General features: G+C 45.1%; 1 protein-coding gene across 4 annotated transcripts; it reads left to right on the top strand.

Annotated features, from left to right (window-relative positions):
* Positions 1-1,619: 1,619 nt before the first annotated feature.
* On the top strand, positions 1,620-20,588 carry SMOX (spermine oxidase). 4 transcript variants are annotated; one of them, XM_076066335.1, is made up of 7 exons: positions 1,620-1,642; positions 11,678-11,901; positions 14,066-14,292; positions 14,529-14,702; positions 16,239-17,055; positions 18,365-18,525; positions 19,199-20,588. In XM_076066335.1, exons 2-7 carry the CDS (start codon positions 11,694-11,696, stop codon positions 19,367-19,369), a joined length of 1,758 nt encoding a protein of 585 aa, XP_075922450.1. In that variant the 5' UTR covers positions 1,620-1,642; positions 11,678-11,693; the 3' UTR covers positions 19,370-20,588. The 4 variants fall into 4 exon arrangements, with proteins under 4 accessions (XP_075922450.1, XP_032808099.2, XP_032808100.2 ...); XM_032952208.2 differs by lacking the exon at positions 1,620-1,642 and adding an exon at positions 6,147-6,337; XM_032952209.2 differs by lacking the exon at positions 1,620-1,642 and having other exon boundaries at positions 11,709-11,901; positions 14,002-14,292.
* Positions 20,589-27,730: the final 7,142 nt, after the last annotated feature.

A 27,730-nucleotide genomic window follows, 5' to 3' on the forward strand; every position in this document is an offset into this window, starting at 1 on the left:
GTACGGGGATTATCAATGCCACGTTGCTGTGACAAATCACACTAATACACGACGTGAGACAAATGCCTTGCTAACACCACGGTGACTAAAAGCATGGCCATGTGATCTTGTTGTGTAGTGGTCTGAGTAACCTGGTGGTCGGGTGTTCGGGGGCTGGAAGGTGAGGAACCAGGACCAGTGGGTCAGTGGTATTGATTGGGAGGCGATCATATAAAAAAAATGCTGAGAACGATTGCTCTACACATTTCACGTAAGGCTCAGGTTATTTTTGTTTTTAGATGCTCTTTCATCAAACTCATCTGTAAATGTATTGCTTACAACACATTTTAAAATGTACATACAAATTGTCTGATTAAACAATATTGGCATTTGTTTTATTTACGGATAAATATTTAATCAAGATTTTGTAGATAAGCACTGCTTAAGCGTTACATTCCAAACATGAACGATCTATAATCGAGTAATTGTTAAGAAACATTTATAGATTATTGCCCTCCAAGATAGGTTAGGGTTACTGATGGAGAGAATAAACAAAAGCTGTACATTACATTTGACTCATGCCGATGCTGGATGCACCTTGTGCTAATACAGCTGGGAATCCCACACGCCAAAATCAATAAAGGAACCCTCATAGGACAATTATAGACCAGCATGTACAGATAAAACAAATCATCTGGGAAATATCACATCACTATTTAAATACATTAAGAAATTACTGTATGATGTCCACATGTATTCAAAACAATATAAATTGTAGTATTTGTTGCCACGCTAATGATGCTCCATATTGCTGTATTAATGTTCGTTGTTTTTTTAATATTCGGTAACAATTATTATGCAGAGAATGCTCATTTATACAATTATAATTCTTAAAAAGCTTCTAGACAATTTGGATGAACTTTTTAAATCATACCTTACAGCCCATATATCTCCAAATCACCCACCATGTGCAGATCTCGTCAGATAAAAAAAAACAAGTGGGTTGGTTTGAGCCTGGATAGTCCTTGGATTGGTGACCACACTATTAAATATGTTGTTGAAGTCTGAAGTGAAGCTACTTGGCAGGCATCGTTTTACTGTATTTCCTATGCTCTCATATCTACGCTTCCCACATTTATCAACCCGCACTGACCAGAGTGGTGAAGTATCATGAAATAATCCACGTGTGGACGCCCTCTTCCGGTAATGCATTGACATTATTTACATCCCACTGTTTGAAGGGGACCTGCCCACTCAGTGGGTTGTGGGGCTTATTTGGCCATACTTCACCAAGTTGGCCAGTGTGGGTTGATGAAGGAAAGGGGGAGGGTAACGCCCAAGGCTGGTTGATCCCTGATGTTAGCCTTGACCAAAAATCGAACTGGAGTCACTCGGTTCAAGGGCTAACCACTGCGTTACCGCTCCACCTAAGTTAGATTAAATTACAGAACTGAAGGTCTTTGTATAAGGACTTAACAACCACCCTACGGAAAAAAAAAACTTTCCCAGGGCACTTTGATGGCATGTGTCTGGCCAAAACTCACACAACATATGACACGTCACCTCCACTATATTAAACAGAGGGAGGTTCTTCTGCATCATACCGCTGTTGTATGCGTCGACGAAAAGCCTCGAGGCATTACTGCAGCATTTGTTTAAGCAGGTAAGAAATCCAGCCGTCAAAACTGTTGATTTCAGATGTGATTTAATTGTGGGGGGGGGGGGGGGGTGGCTTTGTTCTGAAGTAATTATAATGTTAAATTTTGATTTAAAGCTTTCGTGACTGCAGTAATTCATATTCTTAGCTCTTTCGGTAAAGTCACGTTGTTTCCCTTCAACGTGACTTTACCGAAAGAGCTAAGAATATAATTCTAATGTTGTTAAGATATACATTTTTGGCATATTCTACATACGTACTGTATGAACGTGGTGGGTAAATGTTGTAGATATATGATTACGTAGGACATATGCAGAATGGGGAAGCGCTGGTTACTGAGACCGGCATTGGAGTGGTCTTCACAGGTCGAATGACCGAGGGGAAGGAAGCCCTGAGAACAGATGGTGGGTTAATCTTAGGGCAGACATTTGATGTCGCAAGTCTCCAGCGTGGCAGTTGTCGGATCTGGCAGGAGTTGGCTAGACGTAGCATCCATGAGACTTCAGCTATGATGACATCTTTATCTTGACTGTATTTGCCTTCATTCGGGTGAAATAAAAATTTGTTGGCTATAGCTTTATAACAAATGTGGGTTTTTATTGCATAATATATTTTGTGAGGGCCCACTTGGATGTACCGTGAATCATCAAGGTTAAAGGACATTTATTCATTAACTTAATTTTTTTTATTCAATGGTGTGCTTTAGTTTTGAGTTGCAATGTTTTTGTAATCGTTTTCTCAACATAAAATAACGATAGAATACCATTCTTAGTTTGCCAGCAAGACCATACAATGGCTGGATTAAAATGTTTACGTGAAATTAATTGATGTTCGTAAATGTGAAGCATCGTTAAACAATACTATGAAAGTGCATTTTACTGCGACGTTTGGTCTATCAAAGAGCTATGTATACTTGGGGAGAAGTGAAATGTTTGGCGTCTTTGCTGTGGAAGTGGCATGCTCTAACACGCACTCACGCTAAGCAAAATTTGTTTTGTGACGTGAGAAACTTAAAGGACAATAGAACTCGCGTTCTTGGTTTCCTGATGACTAAACATGGTTCTCACGAGAATTTTCACCCTACCACAAATTCCAGTCATCTTATTTCCTCATTATGAGTGTTTAGCAATGTGCGTGACTCTTTATTGCTTTGGTTGTTATTCTTCCCATACACCGCAATATACTGAATCTCTGCGTTTGAGCTTTAAATGTGTCCAACAAATTTAGAGCAAATTATGTCATTAAGGTCACAGCAGATTGCTCATGTAAGGCAATCATTCTTAATGTGTATATTATCCAAAGCCTAAAAAAAACCCCTACACAAATCCACACCACAACATAGTGTTAAACATCTTCTTTGGTTCTTTCGGTAAAGTCACGTAGAATGAGAATAAAATAATAAAATAAGACAATAAAATTCTCACGACGTTTCGGCCACAACACAAGTAGGAACAAAACTGTCAGGACGACAGAGCTTCAAGCTGTCGTCCCGACAGTTTTGTTCCTTCACCTGAAGAAGGCTACTTGTGTTGTGGCCGAAACGTCGTGAGAATTTTATTGTCTTATTTTATTATTTTATTCTCATTCTACGTGACTTTACCGAAAGAACCAAAGAAGATGAATCCTTGCAGTCACGAAAGCTTTAAATCGAAATAGAGTGTTAAACAGTTTAATACAAAAGAAAGCTTAATGTAATTCAGAACTCAAAATAGTCACGATGTATCTAACTCTTCAAAATATGCAATGAAACTACTTATAAAAGAAAGGCACAAATATTTTACCTTAAGACCATAGAAATAACAAAGTATATCAAACTAAAACATATATAGCAATTGAAATACTTTAGCTAGTAAACCAGAACATGTACTTCGGAACCCTGTTCACCATAATTTACCTGGTGAGTTAGCTAACAATCAACTGTTCTTTGTGCTTATGTAGTGATGGAATGAACATGGAACTGTTGTGATGAATATATAAAATCTCTGAAATGCTCATTTAAATAAAATATGTAATTCACACATTTGTGTTCAAGTCAAAATTCATTGATACAACTGGGTAAATATTGGTGAAATAAAATATATTCCGAGAAAATTTGGTTGTAATAATTGAGAATGTGCAAAAGGTATGCATTTACTTTTTCCCGAATGAGATCCTATGATATACATTTGCTGACGACGCTTATAGGCCTAATTGAACAGAAGTTTGCAGGAGAGTTCAAACACAACTATAATTATTCGACGCGTTTAGCTGGATCACCTTCACAATAATACCATAAAGTACACGGCAGTATGTTTTCATTGCAATGTTACATATTTCGAGTGAGTGAATTCAGTTAAGTTGTATCCATTGCAAACACAAAGCCAGTGCGAGTGAATTTAATTTTACAAAAGTACTCCATCCTGCTCAGGTCCGCCTCTTATTTCAGAATCGGAAGATTTTCTGGTTTATCCAGGATGTTTCTGTTGCGCGTTGTCGCTTTAAGATGTTTCACTGTTCCTGTTTTGTTTGTTGCGGTTGCACCTGACTCAAGAGCCGCATGGCTCGCAGGGTTATACCTAATAAATGAAACTTGAAACGTATTTATACTGGCGGAATCCGATTAGCTGTAAAGCCCTTTTTCGCAGTTGTCCAGTAGTTTAATCATTTAGATTGGAGTAAATCTGAGATTCTGAATCGTTTCTGTATGTATGTATGTATATTTATGCCTGTGTTACGTTTGAAAATGTATCTTGTAATGTGGCCGTGAATAATATTGGCGAGTATGTCGCCATGCTTTGACTCCTCTAACGTCAAGCAAATGATTCAACAAGAAACAGATTTAAACAGTCGGACAAGTTTAATCCCCAATCCTGATGTAAGTGTAAGTTGGTATCAGAAGCGGGCCCTTAGCTCAACTCAATGCAGAGGAGAAACACTCAGGGGAAGGGGAAATTGAGTTAAAACACGCAAGGAAGACAGATGGAACACAAGGGGAAGGGAATACAGATGTAGCACACGTGGCAGGGATAGCAGAGCCAAATACACAGGGGAGAGAGGAGAGTCAAAAGACGGGGAAGGGAAAACATATGGAACACGTGGGGAAATGGCGCGGGAAATTGATAGGAAGAGTCAAATAGAGACGGGGGGAGTGGAGGAGGAACACACGGGCAAGGGAGACATGGGGCACACAGGGAGAGAGGGAATGGATATCAGAGTCAAACACAGAGGAACACACGGGCAAGGGAGACATGGAGCACACAGGGAGAGAGGGAATGGATAGCAGAGTCAAACACAGAGGAGGAACACACGGGTAAGGGAGACATGGAGCACACAGGGAGATAGGGAATGGATAGCAGAGTCAAACACAGAGGAGGAACACACGGAGATAGGCAATGGATATCAGAGTCAAACACAGAGGAGGAACACACAGGTAAGGGAGACATGGAGCACACAGGGAGATAGGGAATGGATAGCCGAGTCAAACACAGAGGAGGAACACACGGAGAGATAGGCAATGGATATCAGAGTCAAACACAGAGGAGGAACACACAGGTAAGGGAGACATGGAGCACACAGGGAGATAGGGAATGGACAGCCGAGTCAAATACAGAGGAACACACGGGTAAGGGAGACATGGAATACACAGGGAGACAGGGAATGGACAGCAGAGTCAAATACAGAGGAGGAACACACGGAGAGATAGGCAATGGATATCAGTCAAACACACACAGAATGGAGGGGGGGGGGGCAGACTCAAAACACGGGGAAGGAAGAGCCGATCAGCACACGGTGTGGTGGTGGTGGGGGTGTAAAATGAATTCAGAGGGAATGTAAAGCGGAAGAAGGGAAGTGGGTAGGCTGCAACGGAGCGAGGTTTTTTATCACGGGCAAGGCGAGCTACGGGCGGCTAAGCCGCGTCGGGCGAGCGGGGAGGGACGTTGTGTCTCTTCCGGGGCGTGAGAGGCATTGGCCGTGGGGAGAGAGGGGGGGGGGCGTGGGGAGAGAGAGGGGGGGGGCGTGGGGAGAGAGGGGGGGGGGCGTGGGGAGAGAGAGGGGGGGGCCGTGGGGAGAGAGAGGGGGGGGGCCGTGGGGAGAGAGAGGGGGGGGGCCGTGGGGAGAGAGAGGGGGGGGGCCGTGGGGAGAGAGAGGGGGGGGCGTGGGGAGAGAGAGGGGGGGGCGTGGGGAGAGAGGGGGGGCCGTGGGGAGAGAGGGGGGGCGTGGGGAGAGAGGGGGGGGCGTGGGGAGAGAGAGGGGGGGGCGTGGGGAGAGAGAGGGGGGGCCGTGGGGAGAGAGGGGGGGCGTGGGAAGAGAGAGGGGGGGGCCGTGGGGAGAGAGGGGGGCATGGGGAGAGAGAGGGGGGGGGCCCTGGAGAGAGAGAGAGGGGGGCCGGCAGCAGGCGGCAGGCGGCGAGTGGCGCTCCCAACCACCCCCCGCCTCTCCCGGTAGCCCGAGCCGCGGCCGGTTCGGGCCGGTTAAATAAAGGAGGTTGGTGGGTGGTGGTGGTGGGGGGTTGTGGTGGGGGGTTGTGGTGGTGGTGCTACGTAAGCCACGGGTCCCCACTCGCTCCGTAACATCACCAAAAGCGGCAGACTCCTCCTCCTCCTCCCCCCCGTCCGTCCGCGTTGCTACTCCAGCAGAGAGCCGCCAAGGGGGTAGGAGCCGGGGTCGTCTCCTCCACACGCCACCAACACAGCAACGCGGGAGGATACACAGCCCAAACAGGTGGACACCAGACGCGTTTGTCGTGAGACTGTTCGACAGTGACATCGATTGGCGTTGTGTGTGTGTGTGTTGGTGAGACTGCGTAAGACGAAGCTGTTGTGTGATTACACACACAAGCACAAACACACAAACACACACCACAAGCGGTCACGCGAATTGAATGCGTTGCGTTTGGGTGTCACACGACATTTGCTGTACGATTGTGTCTCCGTTGTTTACGCGTGAGAGCTCCGTGTGTGTGTTAGTCGGGTGTTGTTGTTTGTTTGTAATCACCACCACAACCACAACCATCACCACCACCACCAACTGGACCGCTACTGTGTGGTTGTGTCCATAGGTTTGGACGTGTGGAAGGGTTATTATGTGATGCCGTATTGACACGTACGGCAATGTGTGTTGTGTGTGTAACATTTAACACATTGTGTTATTTGACAATGCGCCTATATTTGAAACATCGTCGCGTCTACGTGTGTAATATTACGTACAGTACAGGCCTATCTAATATAGACGGCTGTGATGTGTGTTAGCCAGTATCACTGTTACTTTAGGTCTCAATACCCTGGGTAAAAATCACAACTTGTGTGTTGGCAATCAAAGCGATTATAATTATTATACTGTGTGTATGCCTTCATTTTGGTTAATCAGTTATACAAGCCACAGAGCACATCGCAGCAATGAGATTTATATCGTTGTGTTTGTAACACTATACACCCGCAAGTTATGTACTCCATTGGTACAAAATGTAACGTTATATGGCAAATTATATATAAATAAGCAACCGCTACACTGTATCTGATTTTGCATGTTACTGTGTGTCCGTAGCTACATGCAGTATGTGTTCATATTTATAATACGAATAGAACTGATTGGCACAGTACGTAATGTGTCTATCTATACGATAGATAAAACCCACTATTGTATGGTCATTCGTGTAGTTGTACACGTCTGTATATTTGATATGCAGTGTATATTCCGTATACCCATGTACCGTGTGTGGCTTTGCCCGTGATGTAAGTTGCAATGCAATATACCACAGTACGGTGCTGTGTTTGGCAGTAGCTGGACTAATAATGTGTGTCGATGTATTAAATACCGTATACCCGCACCATTGTGTCGATAATTAGTCTATCTATATATATTACGTATTAAAATATAACCACTGCTCGATTTGACACCGCGTGTATTAAATACGTATGCGCAATATGCTCCAGTGTACAACCCATCCACAGTACTCCGTGGCACTGGGTAAATTGTCTCTGTGTGCGTCGAATGAGAATCCCTTTGTCTCGAACGTTACACTCAAAGATAAAGACAGAGACTCACCCACCAACCGGATAGCCTGCAACACACTGTTGGGGCAAGGGCTGTCTGCGAGCACCTATGAAGGCCGACACGGGCACAACAAAAGGGGGCCCTTGCTGCACGACCAACACCACGCACGGCCGTCTTTGTCTCCCCACTGCTCATCTTTACACACCGCCACTAGGTACTCGTTTTAAGGCTGAGTCGACCTAGGAGGGAGGGGTGCCTATAGGACCGGTTCAGATATTCGCCGTCAACTGCTGTTGGCCGTGAGCGGGGAATGAAACTCGGGTGGGCCGGTTCGTGGGGCAGTGCGCGAACCACTGCGCCACCGCTCCCCACGTCTTTGACTTTGCAGACACACACACAGACACACACACAGACACACACACAGACAGACACACACACAGACACACAGACAGACACACACACAGACACACAGACACACAGACAGACACACAGACAGACACACAGAACACACAGATAGACACACAGACAGACACACAGAACACACGCAGATAGACAGACACACAGACAGACACACGGAACACACACAGATAGACACAGAACACACGCAGATAGACACACAGACAGACAGACACAGACAGACACACAGACAGAGACACAGACAGACAGACACACAGACACACACACAGATAGACAGACACACAGACAGACACACAGACAGACACACACACAGACAGACACACAGACACACACACACAGACACACAGACACACAGACAGATAGACAGACACACAGACAGATAGACACACAGACAGACACACAGACAGACACACACAGACAGACACACAGACAGAGACACAGACAGACAGACACACAGACAGGCAGCCACACAGACAGACACACAGACAGATAGACACACAGACAGACACACAGACAGACACACAGACAGACAGATAGACAGACACACAGACAGATAGACACACACAGACAGACACACAGACAGACACACAGACAGACAGCCACACAGACAGACACAGACACACACAGACACAGACAGACAGATAGACACACACACAGACACACAGACAGATAGACAGACACACAAATAGACAGACACAGACAGACACACAACGGACACACAGACAGACACACAGACAGACAGACACACACAGATAGACAGACAGACACACACACAGACACACAGACAGATAGACAGACACACAGACAGATAGACACACAGACAGACAGACACACAGACAGACAACCACACAGACACACACAGACACACAGACAGACAGACACACACAGACACACACAGATAGACACACAGACAGATAGACACACACAGACACACAGACAGATAGACAGACACACAGATAGACAGACACAGACAGACACAACGGACACACAACGGACACGAATGTATTAGTTGCGGTTTGTGACAGTTTTTTGTTATTTCACTCGGATATAAGAAAGAACAAATTCCACCCACAGACAAGTAAGTGTATCTGATTCTTCGAACGGAATGTTACAACCCCGTTCCAAGCGCTACACATTTTCCCCGCGGATACTCTTTAATCATAACAGTTACTGTACATGCCTAGCACATGCCTTGCACATGTGTATTATACAACAGCTCGCCACCCATTCTGTAATTCGCAGAGGGACGAATCCTGCTGCTGCTGCTGCTTTGACTGACAACGCCGTTTCTCTCTGCCGCAGATGGGGGAACTGCTGTTTTGGGGTTGATGTCAATGTTTTACCAAATATGCCTCTTTGTTTATTGTTGGTTGTTTGCCTGAACGGATGAAGAACTGTGTAGTCGTGAACACGTCTGGTAAAGCTTCATTTGATCCTAAGGGATGTCTAGCTTTATGCGCATACATTTGGCGTTTTAATGAAGATAATTGTTCTGGATTTTAACTCTATTTATGCTTCATTCAATGCAATAAATCACTTGCTTGCAATGTCTGTGGCCCAATGTGAAATGTAAAAGCATCTGTGAACCGTCAGAAACCGACCTACGTTGAAAACGGACCCCACCGAAAATTGTATAAATCGAGTGACCTTCCATTAAGCTACTGATGACAAAAGATGAGTCAGGCCCGTTTGGTTTAAAAATCGCTTGGATTTTGATATGTTAAATGGAAATAAAAAAATGCGGGACATTGTCGGTGACATCACTGCTGGATTACCCTTCCAGGATGAGCGGAATGAGATAGAAAGTAAAAATGGGGATTTACTAGATTTTAAGTTGTTTACCCATCTCCATAATTAACCTCACCCTAAATTGTGTATCTCGAAAGTCTGATTGGTTTCCGTGTGTGTTGAGGGGAAATATAGTTTACGAAGGACATGTTTTATTTGCTTAAAATTTTATTATTTTGTTCATGGTGATTTATCAGGCTTTGGGAGGGCTTCATCTAGCAGTGGATGGATCATGGATGCTATACACTTGCAATTTATTCTTCTAGTTTTTTTATGGGGATCTTGCTCAAAAGGACAACTTGTGTGAGTCATGGGGAATGTGAAACAGACAGCATGCCCACTTAACAGCTGCTATGTTTGGGTAGCCGCAAGCACGATATTTTGACTTTTCAGACACACACACACCGACACACGCCCACATACACAGATGCTTGGGAAATGCCGACCCGACGGAAGTTGTGGGCATAACAAGTTTATTTTAATTGCACCGTAAAGAAATACGCATTATATGCAGTGGTTTAGAAGTTACATAATGATGTCGCCTCCATCCTGCCAGCATTGATTTCTTCACACTCGGTATGTGAATTATGTGAGAAATAGTGATGCGCAAGTATGCACGGTTGCGATGAATGCTGGACACCAACTGGCTCATCAAAATATGTGTTTATACTGTACCTGTTGAAATGCCCCCACTTGCCTATAAAGCCTGCCATTCCAGCTTTCATACATAAGTGAGTGTGTCCTGGCACACTTGCATGCACAGGTGCTTTAATATTTGATTGCAAAATTTCACACATTGACAGACCGTCACGTATGTTTTTGGGACCACTTGAAAGTGACTGCTGAATTTATTTTTTTTACATGTAAACGTTTTCCAGCCAGGGTGACACCACTTATGTGCAATGGAGCCTTGATGACACATGTTTGTGTGTGCTGCTGCATTGGCAGATTTGAGGAAAGCTACGATGGTGAATTTGATTGACTTACAGCCAAGACAAGTAGTGGTTGTGCATGATTTAGACATTGTATAGTTCAGTAGGGTTTAAAATGAGAACAAAGTGCATCGATTTATGTCGCACAGTGGTGTGTAAGAGATAAGATGTCTTGGCATTAAGCTGTCACCTTTGCCCACTTTTAATGGACTATCATAACAACAAAAAATATTTCAGCATTTTGGTACAGACACATTATGATGTATTTAAGACTGAAGCAGGAGGATTTCTCCACAACTCTGGCTGTCCGCCTGATGATGCTAGTTGTAATTACTGGCGAAACGTTGTACTCAGATTATAAATGTTATGGGTTTACTTTCCAACACACCGGTGTGCTGAAAAAAAAAACTTATATTATGGATGATGTATATGGAGGAGAGTTGTACACACTGTTCCATACCAAATAAGTACCCACTCACAGATGATTTGAATTTATTTTCTGGCCATGGCAACACCAGTGGCAAGTGTTGTCTGAACTTGTTCTTGAATGCGTACCTAGTGTGGTGACTCAGGCAGCCGGATGTGTTCGCTGGCCATACCAACTGCTCGCGCTCCATCCCTGCTTCAATAGATGCTCGCTAAACAACATTTTTCCAAACAAAACCTATTGGGCTACACTAAGGGATCGTCATCATCAGCACAACCACTTAAATGTTTACACCGTGCCTCCCATGCAGTACGTGTTGTGCCGCCCTACGGTAGGGGGCTCTCTGGCGGAAGCTGTACCTGTCCGGCACAAGCTGTACACAGTACTAGCCAGCAAGTGAGGCGTTCGTATTTCAGTAGGGAGGACGTTGCGATATCGTTTTTCACCAATTGTCGGGGCAAGTTAAGTTGCGAATAAGTAAACATTTTGTAATGTGTTCTGCAGGAGCCGGTGACAAGGCATGCAAAGTTGCGAAGAGTCCTCAGAGAGCGTTGATGAGCCTCACAGTAAAGGCCCCCGGGGGAGCGAGGAACCGCACGTCATTGTGATTGGCGGCGGCCTTGCTGGACTCGCCGCCGCCAGCAGACTACTTGAACGTGGCTTTCGCCATGTGGTCATTCTCGAGGCCACCGGCCACCTTGGAGGGCGCGTCCGCAGCAAGGAATTTTGTGAGTCCAGGGCACCGTCCTTATCGGGTCAATCTGTTTTTGCCACAGTTAAAATTGCTCTATGGCATTCCGTTGTGTTTTGGGTTGAACAATGTGTTTTTTGGCCCGATGCCCGATGTTTTGCTTCATGAGCTGGGAGCTTCTTTTGGAACTGAACTGAATTAATGAACTGACTTTAATTCAGTTCCTGAAGAAGCTCCCAGTACGTGGAGCAATGGAGCGAAACATTGGAAATTGTGCCAAATACACTGCTCTCCATCTTGAAAACACAGACATACAAAGCACATCCGAGAAAATCTATGCAGTGAAATTGCTATTGTTTGCCTTAAAATGTGCATCTTCATGTCACTTGAGTAGACCTCATTTGTTGTAGTCCCTCCGTGACTGCTGAGCTGAATAAATGTATTTTCTTTACAAAATTTCATACAAAATAGTGCCCATCTATATGAATATGCTTTCAGCATTAACAGAAGCCTATCGGCACCAAGAATACATTGTATTTCTGTTATTCAAGTAATGATTACACGTGACTAAAAACATGTAAGTTCGTGGCCTTGGCTGGAATGATACTATCTAAAATGAAGGCGATAGTTCACTCATGTTTTGACATGCATACATTTTATAACAAGTTGGGTGTAGCTCATCACATGGGTTTACAGTTTATTAAATACAGTTATTACATGCAGTGGGTGGGTCTGCTAGTGTTTGAAAACATCGCCCCAAACAGAAGCTCTACACTTTTATTTTTTTTCCGTGTTTTTTTTAGTTGTAAGTGCCCTAAAGAGTGTGACATTGGTGCAGTGGCTGGCATGCTACACTATGAACCCGGAAACTCTAGATTGATTCCAGGCCAAGGTGGCGAGTGATGGCTTAACCTTTCCTGCCCTCGCCTACTAACTTCCACTGACCAGCAAGGTGAAGTATTATTAAAAAGCCCCAATAGCCCATATTTTGTGAGGAGTCCTTCATCCATTGGTGAATCAATAATGGCTGGAAATTTGCATTCAATAACAATTGCTTTGGAAAATAACGCTTCAGTCTAAACTCTCAATATAAATTATTAAAGAATGAATCATTTATTTTCACTAAAACCCTTTGCAAGGTGGATATGTTTTTTTTAGATATTATAAATACTGCTGGGCTTAAGTGGAGCTTTTTGCTATTTCTTACAAATGCCATTTTTTCCAGAATTTGGAGTCCTGGTTTATACTCTCAAGTTGCATTTGAGTATACATTGCATCATATTCCTAAAATGTTCACTCTTGCTTCAACAAAGCTTGAACATATTTAAAAGTACTCTTCCGACCGTCCATGTGTTCTAGTGTTTAGCGATGTAATGAAGTTTTTGAAAAACATCCTATATCCTTTTGTGTAATGATACTGTCCTCCATGTGTTGCCGTGCTATGTGGCATCCTTTCTACCATGCCTTTGAGGAGTTCATCTTGCAGCTCATGTTTCAAGCTTTTTAGACTTTGCATAATAGTAGATAATATGCAATGCAATGAATCTTTGGAGCACTGAGTCAGTGAAAATATAAAACAACTGTTCCCTAATTGCTGAAGCCCCAATTAATAATTTATTGTAAAATGACACTCATTTTAATTGTGTTTGTTAATCAGGAAAGTTAAATTGCATTGCACTGTGATAAAGATACGCATTTATTGAGTCTTGCTGTATGTGTTACCCTTAATTAAGACTACATGGTAAATGACATACAAATTATATAAAATCATCATTTTGCCCAATTGGATTGAATATCATAGTTTACCTTTCAGCCTCCAAATTAATTTAGACTGACCACAATGGCCATTAGTTTGGGATGTTTGACCATACTTCACCATTGCGGTCATTGTGCATTGTTGAAGGGGGAGGCCCAGGAACTGGTTAAGATATCACTCGCCACTCGTATTAGCCATGGCTGGGAATTGAACTCGCAGTGTAATAAACCCTCCACCACTGCACCGCCCCTGTTGGCATTACGTGAAATTGCTACGTTGTCTTCGCAACCAAACATGTCTACTTACCGCATGTGGAGTAAAAATGCAACGCTCCGTCTGTGTTTTTTTTCCTTTAATCGAAACACCGTATCTTCCCGCCAGTATCGATTTCTCAGGTATAGCAGCCACAGCCATCTCTGCTGTCGTCTCTCACTGCCGGCCACAGGCCAGACGACGGTGGAGCTCGGAGCAGCCTGGATCCATGGGGCGCGTGGGAACCCCGTGTATCACCTGGCCGAGGAGCACAACCTTCTGGTGGAAACAACGGAGGAGGAGCACAGCCTCGGCCGCATCAGCCTCTACTCGACGGTGGGCGAGACGTGCTACTTCACGTCATCCGGCCGTCGCCTGCCTCGCCACTTCGTCGAGGAGTTCCGCGACCTCTATGACAAGGCCGGTTGTTGCCGTCGCTCTTTGCGTTCTCATTGCCCCCATGCTTCCACTTACGCTTTGATGTAACTCAAGCTCAGGGGCATTTTTTTTTTTAAACTCTGTGTTGTGTTCAACGTTTTTTTTTTATCTCTCTCTCTTTCTCTCTCTCTCATGTTACCGCCTATTCAATTTGTCTTTCTTACCGTTGTTTGATCCCCTTCGACCCTTTCTTCTGACACCAACAAAATGAACCGCAGGTGTTTAACTTGACACAGGAGTTTTTCCAAAGGAACAAGCCTCTCGACTCTGAGCACAGCAGCAGCGTGGGCGAGTTCATCCGTGAAGTCATGCGCAAGTGCATCGAGGAGGAGCCGGATGACTCAAGCCAGACCAAGCGGGTCAAGCTGGCCATGCTCCAGCAGGCTCTCAAGGTTAATCATTGGCCAGACCAAAACATCATATATTATTAGATAAAATTAGCCTATTGTATTGTGCATGAGCTATGTAGGTGTGTTGAACTTCTTTCCCACTGTACATAGCCAACCGTGCTATTCGGAGATGCGGGGGAAGGACAACAAACTAGACACAAAAAGCAGTTCTAAAGAAATGAGTTTTCAATCTAGACTTCAAAAAGTATGGCTATGAAGTAGGACTGTTGCTTAAAATGTCACCTGGTTTTTTATATATATTTCTTTTTTAAGGCAGTGTTATTGGTGAATGTGAGTCTTTTTTTATATTGGGGAGAGGCCGTCTAGTGTTTACAGCACTGCTCGAATGAGTCCGGAAATATATTTAAATGTGTGGTTTGCGTCATTGTGGGTTAGAGGTCCTTTGAAAAGTGTTTACAGTACTTACACAGTATTAGGATGCCAGGAATTTTTTTTGGCAAGTTTGAGCTAGTCCCAGATTTAATGCTTGCTATGTTGCGCTGTTCTTTTGAATCTGTCACTACAACCTGAGTTTGAATCTTGGCCATGGCTAAGGCTAGTAGCGAGTGATATCTGAACTGGTCCTAACACACCCACTTGACTAAATCGCAATGACCAGCGTAATGACGCATGGTCACACTACTCTGACATGGTGATGGGGAGGTCTTCATCCAGCAGTGGCATGACAAAGCTGATGTACAATATTCTTATTTTATTTATTACATCAATAATTACAACTCGTAAAATAACAGGTAGAAAATATGGAACCGAAGTTTTGTTTTGGATTTGTTTTTATTTGCATGATAACAGAACAAGCCAATTCCAGTTAATCAAACAGATGGGGTGAAATTTTCGGAACTAATTTGCAGCTCGTTGTCAATCCAACCAGTTTGAAGTATTGTATAATACTTCATACTGGTTGGTGCAGGTTGGTAAAGAGAGGATTCAGGATGGATTCAGGTATCACCCGCTACTGGTGTTAACCCTGACTGGGAATCGAACTCAAGTGACTGGGTTCATAGCGTAGTGCAATAACCACCATGCCTCAGCTCCACCCCTTTTTTCATTCCAAAATCATTAATCCAACTGTATTGCATATGTGATCTTAAGCTGCACGATGATTTAAACCTATGGGTGTGTTTCTCAGATTTTATCTTCATTTCATAAAGATACTCTCCACAAGGCTCCACAATATTAGCACGTGAAGGATTTTTAGTCACCCTTTTAACCTCGGCCAAAAGCCACATCTCATCATCAAATACCAATGTTCCCAGGCTCATTCTGGTCAGTATAAGCCCTTTGTTGACTCCGTACAATGAAAATTACTCAAGTATTTTGATGGATTCACAGATGAACAAATTCGGTTTCATATCATTAATAGCTGTACTTTGCAATGGCCAATTAACCAACAGTATAGCTGAGCATCTCCACAAGAATAAATCATCGATGTTAGCCTATTAGCCTCCCTGTTTTCCACATGTTAACCAGATATACAGGAGCCATTGTTATGAACCTAACTGGGCTCTCACCTCCTGCCAGGTGGAAAGTTGTGAGAGCAGTGCGTCAAGCATGGATGACGTGTCTCTTGCCGCGTTTGGGGAGTGGACCGAAATCCCCGGTGCCCACCACATCATCCCCACGGGCTTCACATCCATCGTGGACATCCTTCAGCGAGGCATACCAAGCTCGTCCATACGCATCAGCAAGCCAGTACGCCGAGTTCTCTGGGACTCTACCGAGCACTGCAGTGGCTTTTCCGGCTCTGCCAACCAAAACGGCAGCAGCGACGGCGGTTGCCTAGAAAACGGAATCGGCGGCGGCGGCGGCGGCGGCGGTGGTGGCAGAAACGGCACAAACGGAGACTCGGAGAAGAATCCAACGCACAACATGGAGCCGTGCTGTCGAGTGGCGCGTACCTTCCCCGTGCGCGTCGAGTGCGAGGACGGGGAATGCTTCCTGGCCGACCACGTCATCCTCACGGCCTCGCTGGGGGTCCTCAAGGAGCGGCACGGCACCTTGTTCGATCCTCCGCTGCCCGGCGACAAGGTGGCGGCCATAGAGAAGCTTGGCATTGGCACCACCGACAAGATCTTCCTCGAGTTTGAGGAGCCCTTCTGGGGCCCCGAGTGCAACAGCATTCAGCTGGTGTGGGAGGATGATGTGGGGGAGGAGTCGGAGCAGGACCAGCTGCGTCCCTGGTATCGCAAGGTTTGCAGCTTCGACGTTCTCTACCCGGCGTCGCGCTACGGACATGTGCTCGGCGGCTGGGTGTGCGGAGACGAGGCTCTCGAGATGGAAAAGCTGGACGACGAGACGGTGGCCGAGACATGCACCGAACTGCTCCGCAAGTTCATGGGCAAGTGTAACACAACGCGGAATGTGACGATGAAATATACTGCATGTACAGAGAATTCGCGGGGAGGGGGGGTGAAGTCCTAATAATACGTTGTGTTGTATGATCGGTGTGTATAGGTCGGGCTTTAAAGGACTTTAAAATGAGCCTCGTTTAATCTGGTGTGACTTTTCTTTTCCAGCAAGGGTATGCCCTTTGTAATATATGCTATCATAAACCCAAGAGTAAGCAATTGCAACGTTGCCCTTTTTTTGTTCGAACATGTTATTTTTCAAATGCCTTGTCTCTCTATTATATCCCAGGCCAAATGTGTGATTTAATTCACAAGGGTTTTCTTTTTTAACAGTATAGTCGCTCTTTATGAATTGTTTCGGCATGTATTTATGGCTTCCACAAATTCTAAAATTGGTTTTAGTTTGTTTTTTCTTCTTTCGGGTATACGTACATTTCCCTGAGTGCTAATTGCAGGGTTTGTATCTGATCTGTGTGTGAGCGTGCTATTGAATTTGTGGCTGTGTGTGCCGCTTTGCATTGCCGTAGGTAAGTATGCAGCATGAGGGTTTCATGTGAGTACGTGCAAATATTGTCTGGGTACATGAAAATATTGTTTTGAAAATGTGTCCTAGACACTATATGTGTAAGTGTGTGAGTTAATAATAGTGGAATTGCAACGGCGCAATGTACATTTCTAAATTGTAGGGTAGAAATGTATCTATCATCGCTATGATAAAATATGGGTTGAATCCAATTTTATTTTTCATTAGAATACTTTAGCAATGCAATAGACTATATATAATGCTTGTGTTTCTAAAGCAAATAATATATTTGCCAGATATAAAAGTTGTGCTAAATATGTTATAAAACCTGAAGCATGGAGAGTTGCACGCTTGGAATTATATTGAGGCAGATAGAAATAATGCATGGCTTTCAGAACATGCGCACATTACAGAGATTTATTGACAAAACAAAAGTGTGCTTGGGAAGGACGTCATATGAGTGAGCAAGACGAGTGATGGCATCGCAACCGAAGGACAGAACGCTCCCGGAAGCCAAGTCGGTTCATGCGCAGGATTACGATGGATCGTGGGTTTGCAGGATGGTGACAGATTGCAACGGTACAGAGAGACCTTCGTCCAGCAGTGGATGAACAATGGCCGATGGTGATAAGTTCTATAACCTTTTTTTTTTTAAATGGCATTTACCCTTTTCATTTCTTGAGGGTACACAGCAAATTGTGACTCGCTGTGGGTGTATAATATCACCGTTTAAACACTGCCTCTTATTAAAGAACATTTCCCTTGCTGTCACACAGGGAACCCAAACATCGTGAAACCACGCAAGATCCTCAGGACTTTCTGGGGCAGTGACCCGTACACACGTGGCTCGTACTCTTACACCCGCGTGGGGTCAAACGGAGCGGATATTGACACATTGGCTGAGCCCCTGCCTTATACAGACAGCACCAAAATCCAGGTACCAGCAATGCACTGTGCACAATACACGCTGCTTTACACTACCGATGCTTCGCTCCACCTGCTGGCAACTGAACTGAGAAGCTCCCAGCATGTGGAACAAAATGCCAGGAATCATTTGGGACGAACGCGTTGCGGAGCTATTCCAGTAATTGCCGTTAACGCTTGCATCACTCTGCAGTTTTCACGTTGAGTACTTAAAACTGGTGTAAGATTGGTCAGGCTGATTCATCGTGTACAGTAGGTTGTGCCACTCCTTTTATTGCCAGTGGAAGCTTATTGTCTGTTTCATATTTTATAGCGTGTATATGTACACGCATTTTTACACAAGTACTGTGCATGCATTTGTGGGGAGCGGTGGAGTAGCAATTAGCGCACTGTGCTACGTACTCAGGGACCCGGGTTTGATCCCTGCTGATGGCCAACACCAGTGACAATTATCGGAACCAGTCCTTGGACTCCCCTAGGTCGAATCAGCCTCAATTGAGTACCCGGTGCGATGTGTAAAAATTGCGACTCGGGGAGACAAAGGCAGCCAGGCATGGTACTGGCCACCCACCCCCTCGTGTGCGACTCGCTAACAGCACTTGCCCCAACAGTCTGTCAAAAGGCTACATGGGAAATAGTTGTAGTTTTTTTTATAAAGATGTCCTCTGAATGTCATTCTCTCTCAGCCTCTGCAGTTGCTGTTTGCCGGAGAGGCCACTCACCGGAAGTTCTACTCCACGACACATGGTGCCTTGCTGACTGGCCAGCGTGAAGCAGGCCGCATAGTTGAGATGTATGCTTATGGCGACGGTTCAGAGGGGAAGGAGAAGAAACTCGAGGAGCTCATACGCTATTAGCGAGCGTTAGCATAGATGTGTTCGCATTCTGTTGAGGTGGCATCTGCTCTTTGACTACAGACCGGTATTGTGTTGTAGCTTGGTGGCGTGATTAATGGAACAAATAGATGAGATACACACGTTGCATGTGCTTCAAATAATTTTCTTCAACCTTTGGTGCTGTGGATTGGTATTGTGCATCAGGCCGATGAAAATGGAAGTATTTATGGCACCGTTACATGTCAAAACCACCATGCTTCTCCACTCATACGTATGTATCTTGTATGTATGTTGAATTTCTTTCGCAACATACGTAGCCAACCGTGCTAATCGTAGGTTCGAGGAAAGGACGACAAACTAAACACAAAACGCAGTTCCATTACAGTAGTCATATTAAACTTTCACAAACATCAGTGTTCATGACTTGCTGTTTTTTAGACAATATTACAATGTGTTATTCTGGTTTTAATACATCTCCGTATTTCTGTAGTCATATACCACCAACAGTACCACACTATTCGGTATAGAAAATGCATCCTCCTAACTGCAGTGGATTTATGAAATATTACACAGATCAATACATTCATGAAAAACAAGTTCATTCGTTTGCTCTCATAGTCAATTGCAGGAAAGAATTATGAGTCGAATACAGGAAGCCGCACAACAACTGCAAATGGCCAAACACTTTCAGTCCTTGCGAATGTTGAGAATAACTCTCCACGTGCGGTGTTTGTTGTTGTTGAAGAGACCAGCAGACAAAACAATTCCATGAACGTTGTGGTAGTTCGTTTTATATTATCCGATATCAAAGAAGAGTGGTTGTAAACCAAAATGTCGGTTACAGTGTCATAGAATGTCCTAATGAAATAATTTGTCGCTGCATCGTTCACATTGATTCATTTAGCTTTATTGGACTAATTATGCAAACCGCTGCATGTGTAGCAATGACAGTAGCGACAAGCCGTGCAGTAATCACTGTTATTGTCGATTTTACACAACCGAATTTCATTGTTTTTAATCTTTGTATGTGAATGTGTACACGTGCCACTAAATCGTTTCGAAAACAGGTGATTTTAATACGTGTTATTTTCACCGTGATGGATTTATATCACCTTTAGAATACTGTTTAAAAGTAAAAGAGAGTAGCAAGTGCCTTGTTTGTGCTTTTGCTGAAATGCGTGAACAATTGATTTAACTGGTCATTTGATCTTGCTAACGCATTAATAAAGTTACAGCATTACTGTGTGGTTGCTTATGGTTGACATACAAGCCGTGCTTACACTACCCCCTAGCGTTTATAGTGCTCACGGAGCCTCGCTGAGACTGCATCCACAACCATGCTTTGCCAACACAGACACGAACTTTATTCAGTTTAACACGTAGGCTTTCGCGACCAATATTATCCATGTTAAAGATTGTTTTGGGTAAATATAAATGTGTGGTTAAACCCGCCACCACCTGACAAAGCCAATTAGGTGTTGTCATGTAAACAAAACGTGGCAATTAGTTGCTACTTCAGCACACTAGTGACACACCTTGTCTGTGTCGGGTAGTGGCGGGTTTAACCACACATTTATACGCGATCTAACCCAAAAAAAACCTTTCTTAATCGGACTACTTCAGCTGGTGAAGCATTCAGCTAAGCATCTCGGTTCCAAGGACAAACAGCGAAATACTGTCAGCAGTGCTGGCAGTTACAGGACATTGCAGGAAGGGAATGTGCGTACAAGAGCAAAAACATGAAATATTTACACGAACCGTGCCAGAACTTGCTACAAACAATAAATTGTGATCAAATAAAAAAAATATCTTTTCACAGACTTATGTAAATAACCCATATAACACATACGTAAAGGAGTGTATGGCAACTGTGGCAAAGGTGCTCCTGTAGCATGGACTTCAAACACGAAAGGTATATTTAGAATAATAAGACTGGTTATAATGACATTCCAAAGTGTGGGTGCTGTGCAAGAGAAGGCTCAGAAACCAGTCTGAGTTCTCGATCAAGGAATGGTCAACATGATACTGGAGAACCCTCTTCGGTTGATAGATGCAGAAAGTGAGTTACATTCTGAGCCGATATACATTTAAGGATTTGTCGATTAAAATTGTCCAGTGTGTGTCTACGTAGCTCCAGCAAAGTTAGATTAGCATTAGAGCAAAGCTCACAGTGATGACTTCCATAAGGGACACCCAATGCAAATCTTAAAGAGTCGAATGATAAAGAGGATTAGTTAATCCCACCAGACTTCTCGTTGTACCGAGGCGTCCAGGCTGCGGCATTGACACCGTGCAGGATTTTTGTTAATGCAAGGGGAACGAACGGGCGTTACGTGGTGGTAACAAAACACGAATGCATACATAACGTGAAGCGTACTTTTGTAATAAAAGACACCATGAAATGTCTCACTGAGCAGCATGTTGACTAGAGGTGTGGACTTGTGATTTCTCTGTATTGTTGCCTAAGGAACTTTAGGGGAGTGGATTATTGGTGTTGGATGTCATACCAGAAAGCCTGAGAAACCTCATGCACCACATTCATATCCGTTTTTACAAAATATTGTAATTTTCGTTTCTCACGTTATTCTCATACTTTACTTCCTAATATGTATTCAATGATCAACTCGGTCAGTAGAGTTGTAAATAAATTTATTTTCATTTAATTAATGCTTCGCTAAATATTTGACTGAATCGTTTTCACAGTTAATGTACTTATGTATTGCGTTACTGACGGCAAATCTATAATCATAAACGCAGACGCATGCAGTTCAATAACTATTAAGTGTTCTTCCATCGTACTGTACGTACAGCAAAGCACACGGTACAAAGAAATGTGAAATACAATACACATTGAGAGGAAACTATACTGGTAGGAACGAAGTTGTAAACTGAGTGTACCAGCCTGCAATAGATTAATGTGTCCGTCCGTCCGTCCCCTTTCAATACTTTAACGAAGTGAAATCTCGTGCTGTTGGGTGTTAAAAAAATTCCAATGTTCCTACCAGCCCACCCTGCAGGGACCTGTTATCGTGATGATCCTCATCATCGTAAAAAAAAAACCGCGGTAACCCAAATGCAGGCTCGTTGTGCCAAAGCGTCCACACCTGGTTAGCAATCCCACCAGCAGGGCCCAATTAACACCGGGACTTTAAGGAGCTGCAACTGAGGGCCTCTGACTTTGAGGACCTACCCAACAATACACACAGGCTATGCTTTAAGCTGGGTGAAATACAATGATGTGGCACTTTGAAAAATCATACACTGTAGTGTAATATGGTCATTATTTCCATGGCATCAATAACTACGTGAAAAACGACATCTTAAGCGCCGAAAATTACGAAAACATGTTCTTTTTAACTTTTGCCTCGCTTGACAAGTTGTATATCTCTTATGGAACAGATATTTCCAATCTAATTTTATATTTATAGAGCGCTTTCACTCATTGCGCTTGATATAGTTTAAACAAAAACGGTGATAGAATAGAATGGTTTAGGTGGCAGGGGCGTGACAATTATTGAGGAATGAGCCACCGCGATAGAGGGGTACTGATGGATAATGAAAGGGTAGGGACGGGAAGGAGTGGAGGGGCGAGGGAAGAGGAAGAGAATGGGCAATACGAGGTGAGATTAATAACAGCAGAGAAGTTTGCATCGGGCATGGGTGGTGGAAACACGGTCAAAGGAAGGAATTTAAAGTACAAAGAGGGGCTACAATCAAACTTAATCTGGCCTTGCCCACCAGACCCCTCCGACAGCCACCTGGACGATATTCTATTTCCAGACTGACGGGGTCTGTGGAAATCTCAGGGCTGACGACGAAGAAGAGAATGCCCACTGGAGAGAAACGCCAGGTGGGCTGCTGTTAAATAAGTTGGTTCCGATCACGCTAGTCATCCCACACGTAATAAACACAATAAATTAGACCACGGAACTAAATAAAAATGCAATATAAAACAATCTATTTGCTCAAGTTAATTATAGTGACCTCACGAATTCCTGTACACAGCTTCATTTCGATAATCGACAGTGTAAACTAGCGACAATGCTGATCGGTATCGATGTTACCCATATATCAGTATCATTATAACGTATCACCTATATGTTAATGCTTCTAAAACTAGTACTGTAGTATCTACACTGCCATAGCAAGTGAGAACCATGACACATAAGGACTCGACTTACGAATATGTTAGGTTCCAGAGATCTGTTCGTAAGTCGATTTGTTTATAAGTCCAACTTTACTCCTATCGATTCCAAATTTGTTGTGTGGCATGTACAATTAACACGGGGAATGGCTTTAAACGTTGTGCAATATCCTGTAGATGTAAATGCCACTGGTTCTTCATAATCTGCAGATATCGATGACACCACCACCATCTATTGCGCGGCGGTTGAACTTACGACTCTCGGTTTAACCAGGAAACTGCACATACGGACAGGTTTGTTCGTGTCTCTGAAAGTTCGTAAGTCGAATGTTCGTAAGTAGAGGATTCCCTGCATCGGACATTCAATACCTCGTGGTGGTGGTTGTTGGAGCACCTACTCAAAGGGTGGTTTGGTCCCCCACCATTCCTGGCCGCCTTTATATCTCCAGTGCAGATAATTATCACCCAGGACCCACCTTGCATGTGTCCTCGACACACACAGCTGTTACTACTTAGTTTAATCTAAAGTCAACCTTTGGAATTTTTGTAATTTTATTGTACTTTGAATAATATATTCGATATTGGAACCAGCGATAAGTATCAATGCTCTAACATACTTTCCAGTCCTTCCGATTTTAATTATAGGTTGCTGATATGAACCCCACGTCATCTGACTTCAAAGCTTGACTAAACAAAACATTGAAAATAAATTTGCCTCATTTTTTATTTGGAAAATATTGAAGACATAAAAGGGCCCTTATAAATCGACAGCCAATCGATTAAATCTGTAGGATTGGCAAGTACTATACGGGAATAGGGTTTCCCCTTTTTTCTGGCAACAAAACAGGTGTTGATATGTTAAAACACCAAACTGAAACCTTATACAAAGAATCATGTCTGCATTAACCACAATACTTGTGGTCAGAATGCAAACAAAAAACATACTCTGATAATATGATGCATTGTCTTTGAAATTGATTGGTCCACACCAGAGACAGTTTTCTTTTGAGCCTAGTCCCAAACGGTGTTAGACCAGTACTATACGGTTTGATATCGATACTTTAGGCAGCATCGCCTACCTCGAGTGTCAATGGGAAGCAGGCTTGTCGGGTTTGTTTGCTTTGCATCATCTGGTTTGGTCGGCCCTGACGCAATCTGGGCACATTGAAGGCGATTGCCCTTGAGATGCGCTCACGATCCAAGTAAGCTGCTGAGCATCTCGTGGGATGAAAGGAAGACTGCTAAGGACCCCCCAGAAGACGTTTCGCAGATTCGTGTCGGCTCTTCTGGCTCTCGATTCATACATCAAATCGTATGTATAAAACAATCCACGTTCTTCGATTTAAGTCAATGATGTGCCAACGTTGCGTTTGGGATAATGGTACACACCGAAGTGCACAGAGGAGACGGAAATAAGTCACAAACAATGCACACGAGCAGGTAATAACGAGCCAAACGTCGCTTATTACCGAATGGAATCGAATCGTGACCCACGGATTGAGAAAATTCATCATTTCACAGATTGTGTTGGGGAGCAGTGTATTTACATGTGAACGCGAGCTACAACCTGCTTTGTGTATGTGCGTCCACAAGGTGGTGCATCTCCTTTCCAGCCGTCTCAGTCAATTCACCGACAGCGTCTGGGTATTCCTGTCCTGTGGTCTGCCGGCGAGCCTTTTACATTTCACGTGGCCTCAAAGTGCACCCAGCATTGTACAAAGTGCCCTGGCGACATTATGGTCACTTAACCTTCACCACGACTAAGCCTTTTGCCCATCCAAGGACGGGTGTATTGCAGTAAATCTGAAACTTGCAACTGAAAATCAGACCGTGACGTAATATACATTGAATCTGTCGGGGCGGCTGACCCCCGACTCCTCGCTTAGGTGGGATCCACTGCTCCCCTCTTCCGTGTCCTGGGGAGGGTTACTGCTCACCGACTCCCCCCCCCCACCCCCCTCCGCTGCGGCCCCTCGGGGCATGATTCGTGGCTGGCGCTTAGCCACCTGAGATCAATCCACACACTCTCTGCGCACACTCACTCACACCCCACGCACTCGAAATCCGACGTCGCTCCTCTCCCGTGCCACGCACCAATCGCGCGCGCGGGACTCGGGGTCGGGGGTCAGGGGGCAGGGTCGTCACTCGCACACGCGCAGCCGTAGGGGGGGGGGGGGTTGTCTCGGAGATTTATTTAAAGGGCTGTATGGACAAACTCACAGGTACGCCGCCCATTAGCCTCACGCACACGCTAAACGCAAGGGCGTATGAGTAATCTCACGTGCCCCTGTACGAGTCCGCCGCCGCTCACCAACACGCACATGCTAACCACGAGCTTACACGCATGGGCGAGCGCAAACACGCGGGTAAATACGCACTCACGCACAAACACAGGGGTACAACGACGCACACCAACATGCATCCGTTCCACCCTCGCAGAAACCACACGACAAGGTTTATTGATCCCCAGCAGTTTATTCTCAGCGAGTCCGAGGCTAGATTACCCGAGTCAGTTTGAGTCAGCAGGGCAGGTCTAACCTATCTCCCGATGGTCTAAGACTCGATCCGTATCGCCTCTTTCAAATCACTCCCCTAAGACAATCTCACAATGGCCTCGATATCTCACTCTCGGGTACTCACGGTTCGACTCGTACGGAGCTGCTGGGTCGGATCCTCGCCGCACTTCGACTCGTCACGCGGACGTTCGAGTGGCTGGGAAGTCGACCGCTCCGAGCGCTGGCTTGAATAGAACACGAACTGACTCTCCCTACCTTCTCTACCCTTTTTATTGTACTCTACATCAAAGATAAATCGGCGCTGATCCGCTGGCCTCCCGTCCAATCAGGTGGCTCGGATTTCCCGCCACTCTCCCCGGACCGGTGCTCTCTCAGACGTCCGCTTTTCACCCTCTAAACAAGCGCATCTGTCCTACCAATCAGAGGACCGGCCCTGTTTTTACCGCCGTTCGTGACTCCGTACCCCCCCTACCTGCCTGCTGACCCGTGTGTGCTGTGGGTGTTGTGTGTGTTTTCTATCCGCGGTGGCTCAGCAGCCCCATCGTGACCACGTGATTACCACCCAAGTCACGGCACCGCGGTGCGAGTTAGCCTGGGGGAAGGTCGCCCAATGCCCTGGTCGCAGGAAACCGAGAAGCTTGGTCCCATGAGAGGGCTTCTGGGTGAAAACCTGCCGGCCAGGTGACCTCCCCTCGGGGCTCTATGTGGGTGTGTGTGTGTTCATGTGGGGGCTCTATGTGTGTGTGTGTGTTCATGTGGGGACTCTATGTGTGTGTGTGTGTTCATGTGGGGGCTCTATGTGGGGGTGTGTGTGTGTTCATGTGGGGGCTCTATGTGTGTGTGTCTTCATGTGGGGTGTGTGTGTGTTCATGTGGGGGCTCTATGTGGGGGTGTGTGTGTTCATGTGGGGGCTGTATGTGGTGTGTGTGTGTGTTTATGTGGGGGCTCTATGTGGGGGTATGTGTGTGTGTGTTCATGTGGGGGCTCTATGTGGGGGTGTGTGTGTGTGTTCATGTGGGGGCTCTATGTGGTGTGTGTGTGTGTTCATGTGGGGGCTCTATGTGTGTGTGTTCATGTGGGGGCTCTATGTGTGTGTGTGTTCATGTGGGGGCTCTATGTGGGTGTGTGTGTGTGTGTTCATGTGGGGGCTCCATGTGTGGGTGTGTGTGTTCATGTGGGGGCTCTATGTGGGTGTGTGTGTGTGTTCATGTGGGGGCTCTATGTGTGTGTGTGTGTTCATGTGGGGGCTCTATGTGGGTGTGTGTGTGTGTTCATATGAGGGCTCTATGTGGGTGTGTGTGTTCATGTGAGGGCTCTATGTGTGTGTGTGTTCATGTGGGGGCTCTATGTGGGTGTGTGTGTGTTCATGTGGGGGCTCTATGTGGGGCTGTGTGTGTGTTCATGTGAGGGCTCTATGTGGGTGTGTGTGTTCATGTGGGGGCTCTATGTGTGTGTGTGTGTTCATGTCGGGGCTCTATGTGGGGGTGTGTGTGTTCATGTGGGGGCTCTATGTGGGGGTGTGTGTGTTCATGTGGGGGCTCCATGTGTGGGTGTGTGTGTTCATGTGGGGGCTCTATGTGTGTGTGTGTTCATGTGGGGGCTCTATGTGGGGTGTGTGTGTGTTCATGTGGGGGATGGTGAGGGAGGAGCAGCGTCGGCCCCGTCGCCCGGAGGTGGCGGCGTCGTGGCCACGGAGTCGTCCGGACGGCCTCGCTGCTGCTG

The sequence above is a fragment of the Petromyzon marinus genome, chromosome 11 (assembly GCF_048934315.1).
Source record: "Petromyzon marinus isolate PM22_M1 ecotype Great Lakes invasive population chromosome 11, UKy_Petmar_22M1.pri1.0, whole genome shotgun sequence".
NCBI classification, from domain to species: domain Eukaryota; kingdom Metazoa; phylum Chordata; class Hyperoartia; order Petromyzontiformes; family Petromyzontidae; genus Petromyzon; species Petromyzon marinus.

Bases quoted from the DNA above. Each gene is read 5' to 3' on its own strand.
- SMOX (XM_076066335.1), top strand. From the start codon at position 11,694: ATGCAAAGTTGCGAAGAGTCCTCAGAGAGCGTTGATGAGCCTCACAGT. The intron at 14,293-14,528 runs GCCGGTTGTTGC...AATGAACCGCAG, and splicing joins TCCGCGACCTCTATGACAAG to GTGTTTAACTTGACACAGGA. The intron at 14,703-16,238 runs GTTAATCATTGG...ACCTCCTGCCAG, and splicing joins TGCTCCAGCAGGCTCTCAAG to GTGGAAAGTTGTGAGAGCAG.